The sequence below is a fragment of the Salmo trutta genome, chromosome 23 (assembly GCF_901001165.1).
Source record: "Salmo trutta chromosome 23, fSalTru1.1, whole genome shotgun sequence".
NCBI lineage: Eukaryota > Metazoa > Chordata > Actinopteri > Salmoniformes > Salmonidae > Salmo > Salmo trutta.
The window spans coordinates 29,736,712-29,746,840 of record NC_042979.1 but is presented as its reverse complement, the minus strand read 5'-3'; the positions used below and the strand labels follow the sequence as shown (position 1 = coordinate 29,746,840).

The following is a 10,129-nucleotide window of genomic DNA, read 5'->3' as shown; positions in this document are numbered from 1 at the left end:
TTTATAGGGAATTGGGTGCCATTTCGGACACAGCCCAGGTCGTCTTGATACTACAAGGAGAGGTGTGATTGTTTGGTTCTGGGTGTGACTGTTTCCTGTTTGTCTCCAGGTGGTTTGAAGTTTTTAACTGGGAGGGACTCCGACAGGCAACTCTGGCCCCTCCCTTCACTCCTACTGTGAACACACACACACATACACACACACACACACACACACACACACACACACACACACACACACACACACACACACACACACACACACACACACAGCACTATCTCCTCTCTCCCAGGTGAAGGGTCCACTGGACACTGGCAACTTTGACTGTTTCCCTGATGACAACGAGGACCCGCCCCCAGACGAGGAGTCTGGCTGGGATCTAGAGTTCTGACTTAAAAACACACACTGAGTATACCAAACACTAGGAACATCTTCCTAATGTTGACTCCAATGCTTCCCACTGTTGTGTCAAGTTGTCTATATGTCCTTTGGGTGGTGGACCATTCTTGATAGACACAGGAAACTGTTGAACATGAAAAACCCAGCAGCGTTGCAGTTCTTGACACAAACCGGTGCGCCTGGCGCCTACTACCATACCCCATTCAACGACACTTAAATCTTTTGTCTTGCCCATTCACCCTCTGAATGGCATACATACGCAATCCACAGCGGTGTAAAGTACTTAAGTCAAAATAATTGAATGTACTACTTAAGTAGTTTTATGGGGTATTTGTACTTTACTATTTATATTTTTGATTACTTTTACTTTTACTTCACTACATTCCTCAAGCAAATAATGTACTTTTTACTCCATACATTTTACCTGACACCCAAAAGTACTCATTACATTTTGAATGCTTAGCAGAACAGGAAAATTGTCTAATTAACAAACTTATCAAGAGAACATCCCTGGTCATCCCTACTGCATCTGATCTGGCGGACTCACTAAACACATGCTTCGTTTGTAAATGATGTCTGAGTGTTGGAGTATGCCCCTGGCTACGCGTAAAAAAAATGGGGACTTCTGGTTTACTAAATATAAGGAATTAATTTAGATACTTAAGTATATTTATGCAATTATATTTACTTTTGATACTTAAGTATATTTCAAACCAAATACTTTTAGACTTTTACTCAAGTAGTATTTTACTGGGTGACTTTCACTTTTACTTGAGTCATTTTCTATTAAGGTATCTTTACTTTTACTCAAGTATGACAATTGGGTGCTTTTTCCACCACTGACAATCCATGTATTAATTGTCTCAAGGCTTTAAACATCATTTGAATGCGAACCTGCCTAGGTGTAGGTGCTTTTACCTGGTGTACTAGGTTTACCTAGTATACCAGGTGGGTTTATCAGGTACACAGGCTGTCTCTGCCAGGGTGAACTGAGGATTATAGAATCTCCAGGTAATTAGACAATCAGCTGTTGTTTTCACATGCTCTTCATGAGTTTTCTACAAGAAAAAGTATATTCTAGAGATTTGTTTGTGTTGATCTGTTCTGAATGGGCCGGGGAATAGTGTACAGTTCCACAACATTTAGTTGTGGAACATATAAGCAAAATAAAAACCTGAAACCCTGTATGAAATGGCTGAATACCTTCACAGAACACAGTGTCATGCAGAAACACCCAGAAGGAGGGAGAGGTGTGTGAAAGGAAGAATGGGAGAAATAATGAGAGGAAGAGTGTGAGAATGAGTGTGAGAGTGAATGAGGAGAAAGTTAATGAAAGGTAAAACAGGATCATTTCCGTTCTCAGACGTCACAGCACTGAGGTCCTTATCAGATCATTTAACCCATTATAGGCTGAAGAGGTGTGTGTGTGTGTGCGTGTGTGTGTGTGCGTGTGTGTGTGTATGTGTGTGTGTGTGTGTGTGTGTGTGAGCTATGAGATGTTATCAGATCCAAAGAAGTCGCCCCGGGTAACACAGGTCATCTTGGAAACTCTGCCACCTTCACCAATTACCTCTTTCCCCCTGATAACACACACACACATACAGTGCCTTCAAAATGGATTAAAAATATTAATTTTTGCACACAATACCCCATAATGACAAGGTGAAAACAGCGATGGCCGAGCGGCATAGGCAAGATGTAATAGATGGTATAAAATACAGTATATACATATGAGATGAGTAATGTAAGACATTATTAAAGTGGCATTATTTAAAGTGACTAGTGATCCATTTCTTAAAGTGGCCAATGATTTGAGTCTGTATGTAGGCAGTAGCCTCTCTGTGTTAGTGATGGCTGTTGAATAGTCTGATGGCCTTGAGATACAAGCTGTTTCTCAATCTCTCTCAATCTCTCCAGCATTGATGCACCTGTACTGACCTCGCCTTCTGGATGATAGCAGGGTGAACAGGCAGTGGCTCGGGTGGTTGTCCTTGATTAACTTTTTGGCCTTCCTGTGACATCGGGTGGTGTATGCTCCTTGGGAGCAATTTCCCAACGGCTGAAGGTACCATGTTCATCTGTACAAACAATAGTACGCAAGTATAAACATCATGGGACCACGCAGCTCAGGAAGGAGACGCGTTCTCTCTCCTAGAGATTAATGTACTTTGGTGCGAAAAGTGCAAATCAATCCCAGAACAACAGCAAAGGACCTTGTGAAGATGCTGGAGGAAGGTACAGGTACAAAAGTATCTATATCCACAGTAAAGCGAGTCATATATCGACATTACCTGAAAGGCCGCTCAGCAAGGCAGAAGCCACTGCTCCAAAACCACCATAAAAAATCCAGACTACGGTTTGCAACTGCACATGGGGACAAAGATCATACTTTTTGGAGAAATGTCCTCTGGTCTGATGAAACAAAAACAGAACTGTTTGGCCATAATGACCATTGTTATGTTTGGAGAAAAAACGGGAAGGCTTGCAAGCCGAAGAACACCATTCCAACCGTGAAGCAAGGGGGTGGCAGCATCATGTTGTGGGGGTGCTTTGCTGCAGGAGGGACTGGAGCACTTCACAAAATAGATGGCATCATAAGGATAGAAAATTATGTGAAGATATTGAAGCAACATCTCAAGACATCTGTCAGGAAGTTAAAGCTTGGTCGCAAATGGGTCTTCCAAATGGACAACAAAGTCAAGGTATTGGAGTGGCCATCACAAAGCACTGACCTCAATCCTACAGAACATTTGTGGGCAAAACTAAAAAAGCATGTGCGAGCAAGGAGGCCTAAAAAATCTGACTCAGTTTCACCAGCTCTGTCAGGAGGAATGGGCCAAAATTCGCCAAACTTATTGTGGGACGCTTGTGGAAGGCTAACTGAAACGTTTGACCCAAGTTAAACAATTTAAAGGCAATGCCACCAAATACTAATTGAGTGTATGTAAACTTCTGACCCACTGTGAATGTGATGAAAGAAATAAAAGCTGAAATAAATCATTCTCTCTACTATTATTCTGACATTTCACATTCTTAAAATAAAGTGGTGATCCTAACTAAGACAGGGAATTTTTGGATTAAATGTCAGGAATTGTGAAAAACTCAAGTTTAAATGTATTTGGCTAAGGCGTATGTAAACTTCCGACTTCAACTGTAATTTACAAGCGAAGCATTTGTGTTTAGTGAGTCCGCCAGATCAGAGGCAGAGGATGACCAGGGATGTTCTCCTGTGTGAATTGGACCACTTTCCTGTGCTGCTAAGCGTTCAAAATGTAACTAGCACTTCTGGGTGTCAGGGAAAATGTATGGAGTAAAAAGTACATTATTTTCTTTAGGAATGTAGTGAAGTGAAAGTGTCCAAAATATAAATAGTAAAGTCAATTACAGATACCGCCCAAAAATAATTAAGTAGTACTTTTAAAGTATTGTAACGATCCGGGTTTATAAGTGCGGATATCGACCCTGCCGCTTGAGCATGCTTTTGGGGAACAGCCGATAGCGCGTTGGACTTCGGGCAAGAAGGTCTAGGGTTCGAGGCATGCTCCGTGCTTGTTTCAAAACAGTATTTTACTTAAATAATTCACAACACAGTGCACTTGGGAATAAAATCATCACAAATTTCAATGTTCACAATGAAAGTTATATCATGAATAAATATAAGCCCACGCACGGAAAGTTTAAAAGTTCCAAAGCACAAACTCAGTGGAAACATTCTATAGCGCGCGCCGCTGACCCCCACTGGAGATGCCGGGCGCTGATTGGACAAACCCGCGGGTTATCTAGTGATTTATATAACAAACGGCTATAAAAACGGCCCGTAACTAACACCAGTCAGTGAACGAACAAGATATCAACAGCCCAACTGTTCTCCACAGACAATTCAAGCCGACCTGTCCAACCTGTCGCATCGAAGAACATCACCATCTGACAAGATGCTCGCAAAATTCGGCCTGTGCGCGGTCTTCCTCGTCCTGGGGACTGCCGCCACCTTCGACACCGACCCCGAGGAAGATTCTCCTCGCCGTGCACGCTTCTCATCCAACAGCCCCTGTGAGTAGCCTACATCTGGTTAGCCTACTATGAAAAAAATATGCAAACTGCAGTTCTTATCCGAAAGGTCTGCAGAGACAGGATGCATTAGGTCCATGCACAAGAGTTGGTTATGAAAGTTGCCTTTCTTCTAAAATAGTTACATTGCCATGGCTAGAGAAATAGGCAAATTCCTTAATGTATGTTAGTCTTTCCCATTACAGCCTCTGTCAAGAGGACTGGGCCATTGCTAAAGTTCTATCTCTCTCTCTCTCTCTCTTTCTCTTTCTGTCTCTTTTTCTCTCTGTCTCTGTCTCTTTCTCTCTCTCTCTATCTCTCTCTCTTTAGCGGATGTGGCTAGGTGTTTGAATGGTGCTCTAGCCGTGGGATGTGGTACGTTTGCCTGCCTGGAGAATTCTACCTGTGACACTGATGGCATGCACGATATCTGTCAACTGTTCTTTCACACCGCAGCTACCTTTAACACACAGGTAAGCCTACACACACACACACACACACACACACACACACACACACACACACACACACACACACACACACACACACACACACACACACACACACACACACACACACACACACACACACACACACACACACACACACACACACACACACACACACACACAGTAGGTAAGCCTACACACACACACACACACACAGTGTCTCTAACCCAGTGTTTGTGTGTGTGTGTGTGTGCAGGGTAAGACGTTTGTAAAGGAGAGTCTGAGGTGTATTGCCAACGGCGTCACGTCTAAAGTCTTCCAGACCATCAGGCGCTGTGGAGTCTTCCAGAGAATGATCTCTGAGGTCAGTCACTCTGCTTTATTGGAGATGAACACCATGTCAGCCTTCATATCATCCTATTGGTGCCAAAATGAGCTCTACATTTTTGTCATATCCAGAGCAATTAGGGTTAAGTGCCTTGCTCAAGTGCACATTGACAGATTTTTCACTTAGTTGGCTCTGGGATTTAAACCAGCAACCTTTCAGTTATTGGCCCAACACGCTTAACCACTTGGCCACTTGTCATCCTCTACTGTGTGTCAACATGAAGTGCTCATTTCTGAGTTACAATGATTGTGTGTGTGTGTTTAGGTCCAGGAGGAGTGTTACAGTAGACTGGACATCTGTGGTGTGGCTCGCTCCAACCCTGAGGCCATCGGAGAGGTGGTGCAGGTCCCTGCACACTTCCCCAACAGGTGAGCCAGTCAGTGTTTGTGTGAGTCTGTGCGTGTGTGGGACTATCGCGGTGTATGTGTGTCTAACTTTTTACATTTTTAGTCATTTAGCAGATGCTCTTATCCAGTGCGACTTACAGTAGTGAGTGCATACATTTTTATATTTGTTCGTACTGTGTGTGTGTGTGTATGTCATAACACGGTGTGTGTGTGTGTGTGTGTTCCAGGTACTACAGCACTCTGCTCCAGTCCCTGCTAGCCTGTGATGAGGAGACAGTGGCTGTGGTCAGGGCAGGGCTTGTTGCTAGGCTGGGGCCAGACATGGAAACTCTCTTCCAGCTGCTGCAGAACAAACACTGCCCCCAGGGTTCTAACCAGGGTCCCAACTCTGCCCCCGCTGGCTGGCGCTGGCCAATGGGGTCGGCTCCTTCCTTCAAGATCCAGCCCAGCATGAGAGGAAGAGACCCCACCCACCTATTCGCTAGGAAACGCTCTGTGGAGGCATTGGAGAGAGAGATGGAGTAGATTGGAGAAGAGGAGACAGACATACACACCACTTATACCTTAAGCATACATTCACGTGTACACACACACACCACAGATACCTTAAACACAAAACACACTCATGATAGCTTTGCTCACACACACACTGACTCGCACGCACACTGACACACACATTTTCACACACAGGCACACACACATAGCTTTACCCTCAAACGATTAAGGCTAAATGATTAATGGAAGTTTGGGGCTGTTGTAATGTAGTATTTGATTTGGGGAAGCATCTATCTGTAAATGCTGTTGAAAGTATTTCTGTGTGGGTTGATACTTGATGAGGGGGATATTAAACCTGTTAGCTAGAGCTTGAATGTGGAGGATTAAATCTGCTCAGAATAGACTCAACTAAACATGAGAGCTGTTGAAAAGTCAGATCATTTAATATTAACAATTTAAACATTTCAAATGCCACGTAAGAGAAGGAACCATCACTGTAGTTCCATTTGATTTCAACGTGGCACTACAGCCATGACATCCCCGTTTTGACCAGTCATTAAAGACCTATGGGTATATTATTATACAATTATTGATATTTATTTTCTTACAGAATGTTTATTTATGATGTTGAAACTTGGTTTGAGTTTTCCTGCAGTGGGTGGGGTTTGACATCCTGATATGACGTCACTGGCTGATGTGTTGCTCTATGAGGATGTCACCACCTCCTCAGAGGGACAGTGTGATGTCACCATGCTGGTCGTGGGACTCACCGCGTCCCTCCCTGTCTTCATCTGTGTTCATGTAAGATCCTGTAGTGTGTCAAGACATTATAGAGTGATCCTATGCTGTGTTCCTCAGATGTGGTTTTGTCGTGTGTGTTTAGAGATCCTGTGTGAGAATGTGTGCTTGTCTGGTATTATACACCGTGGGGCTTGGGGTCATTCTCTCTGCTATGAATAAATGTTGTGATCTTCATCATTTTGTCTGAGGTGATTTGTGTCGAAACTCACTAGTGATTAAACGATCACAGTTTCAAACATTGGTGATCTTTAATAATTTGCATTGGTGTAGTGTGAGGTTAAGGTATTTTCATAGTTTGCTCTGTCATTCCCATTTCAATCCAATGGGTGGCAATATAGTCCTGTGGTTGATCCCTGGTCAGGGGCATCACAACGTTGGCTGATCCCTGGTCAGAGGCATCACAACGTTGGCTGATCCCTGGTCAGAGGCATCACAACGTTGGCTGATCCCTGGTCAGGGGCATCACAACGTTGGCTGATCCCTGGTCGGGGGCATCACAACGTTGGCTGATCCCTGGTCAGGGGCATCACAACGTTGGCTGATCCCTGGTCAGGGGCATCACAACGTTGGCTGATCCCTGGTCAGGGGCATCACAACGTTGGCTGATCCCTGGTCAGAGGCATCACAACGTTGGCTGATCCCTGGTCAGGGGCATCACAACGTTGGCTGATCCCTGGTCAGAGGCATCACAACGTTGGCTGATCCCTGGTCAGGGGCATCACAACGTTGGCTGATCCCTGGTCAGGGGCAGTGCTACCTTGGTACAGCCCAGTCGTTGGTACAGCAAGACTAGTTCTGGTATGTCTCTCCAGTCCCAGCCAAACTCCCCAGGCCTATGGCTTTACCAGACTTCTGTACATACAGCCAGCAGTCTAAATTACAGGCCAGTAAAACCTCCTGTCTTCTCACCACTTTCTCAGTCAGTTTCTATGCTTTCACATACTCATCTGTTCAAGTACTTAGGGCCTGTTTTCCAAACAAGTCTGTGTCCAGGAAACCAGTGTACAGCAGTGGTTCAAAACATCCTGTTTATTGTGATCAACTGTTGAGATAATACTACTGACAATATCACTAATGATAATGGGTCCTTTATCAATCAGTCTGATCAGTTACGATGTCATTATAATAATAATAATATATAATAATAAGGATAATGAGTGTGTGAGATCAGGTTGTTGGCCCAAACAGTGTGAAAGGGGGGGGGGGTACCAGAGGGAATCATCTATACTGCTAATGAGTCCCTAAGTGTTCAGTAATGACATAGAAAACATGATTTTTCTCTCTCTTTTCTACCTCTCTTTTTTCTTTCTCTCTCTCCTACTCCCGAGTGGCGCAGCGGTCTATGGCACTGCATCTCAGTGCAAGAGGTGTCACTGCAGTCTCTGGTTTGAATCCATGCAGAATCACATCCGGCCATGATTGGGAGTCCCATAGGGTGGTGCACAATTGGCCCAGTGTCATCTGGGTTTGGCTGGGGTAGGCCGTCATTGTAAATAGGAATTTGTTCTTAACTGACTTGCCTAGTTAAATAAAATGTTAATTCTCTCCTCTCAACATGTCAGGAATACATGTGGTAAAACATACGTCTCAACTGCCTCAGAAACAAATGGCTGTAGTAAAAAGTTATGTTTCTAAAATGGTGGTTTGGATCACAGCAGATCCATTCCTTCTGGATCATTATTGTGGTGGTTTGGATCACAGCAGATCCATTCCTTCTGGATTGTTATTGTGGAGGTTTGGATCATAGCAGATCCATTCCTTCTGGATTGTTATTGTGGCCAGTGGTGGTTGTGGCTATTGGGTGGGTCGCAGCAGGGAATTGTGGAAGGCTTTAGATGAATACAGGACACAAAACCATCTAAAATCTCACTAGAGAGAGAATGCAGCCAGAAGTTGAACATGTTAACTCTCTAAGGGACAGACATGCTCTCCAGACTCTGGACCTAAGCCATGTGTATGTGTGTGTCAGGCAGGAAGCTGCTCTCTGCTGCTGTGATTGATAGAGCAAACGTACTGACCAATCCTCTCTTCCCACCATTAATCATACAGACACACATACACATCTGGTGGAGTGAATGCTTCCTCTGCAGTCAACAGCTGAACCTATCCTCGCTCTGTTTCTCTCCCATCACACAGTCTTTCACCTCTCCTTCATTCAGCCCTGAAGTCCTGGTGGGTTGGCTGGCTGATCAGTTCAGCATGTGCTCTCTTCTCTCTCCCTCTTTTCTTTCTCCTTCAAAAACACTCCATTGAAGTTTTGTAATGCCATTTTCTTTATTACAATACCTTTAATAAAGGCATGCTCTGTAAAGGCAGGTAGACTTCCATTGGAGATAAGTGAATTTGACACTGTTTTAAAACCATGGCATTATCATTTACATTATCATTAACCTCAATGTAACACTGTAGTGTCCATAGAGTCCAGACAAGAGACTGATACTCAAGGCAAGCCCTGACTGACTAACACTGCTGGTATGATATTAGCTTATTAAAACACATAGCATCATATCCACACCTCTCTTAGATGTCATTTCAATGACAGGGATAAAAACAAGCTAGCAGGTATAAAATAAAAATACTGGAAATATGTATTCATATTAACAATTCGTAATATACTGTATTTACAAAATAACAACATTATTTTTCCTTGGTATCAATTTCCTTTTTATATCCTGTATCGTTTGCTCAGCAAAGCAGCAGCTTGTTTCATAATATGGCGATGAAGATCAATAATGTGTAGCAGCCTTCTTCTCCTCTTACTCCTGGGAGAGTCTCCATACATTAAAAGGGATAGTTCACCCAAATAAAAATTACACATTGGTTTCCTTGCCCTGTAAGCAGTTTATGGACAATGTATGACAGTAATCCATGCATTGGTTTAGTTTCCCTTGCACTGTTTTAGCATTTGTGGCACAGATCCAATTCAAGTCATGGAACCGATATTATAATTTTTTGCACATTATGTCCAAATTATCCAAAAGTATTTTAAATTGATTGTGAAGCTCAACAAAGTCACTTAGGTGTTTTGTACATGGGTGACAAATGCTAATATCAGTCCCATGACTTGAATGGAATATGTGTCACAAATACTAAAATGTTAACATGTGAAAATAGTGCCAGAGAAAATAAACCAAAGCATGGATTGCTCTGATACATTGTCACATACCTTGCTTACGGTTTAAGAAAACCGCCAGGTAGCCTAG

At 43.4% G+C, this 10,129-nt stretch overlaps 1 protein-coding gene across 1 annotated transcript; it reads left to right on the top strand.

The window, feature by feature from the left end:
• The first annotated feature begins 4,217 nt into the window (after nucleotides 1–4,217).
• LOC115159757 (stanniocalcin) lies at nucleotides 4,218–7,100 on the top strand. The gene is made up of 5 exons (XM_029709789.1): nucleotides 4,218–4,449; nucleotides 4,777–4,919; nucleotides 5,152–5,259; nucleotides 5,548–5,651; nucleotides 5,858–7,100. Exons 1-5 carry the CDS (start codon nucleotides 4,332–4,334, stop codon nucleotides 6,153–6,155), a joined length of 771 nt encoding a protein of 256 aa, XP_029565649.1. The 5' UTR covers nucleotides 4,218–4,331; the 3' UTR covers nucleotides 6,156–7,100.
• The last annotated feature ends 3,029 nt before the right edge of the window (nucleotides 7,101–10,129 follow it).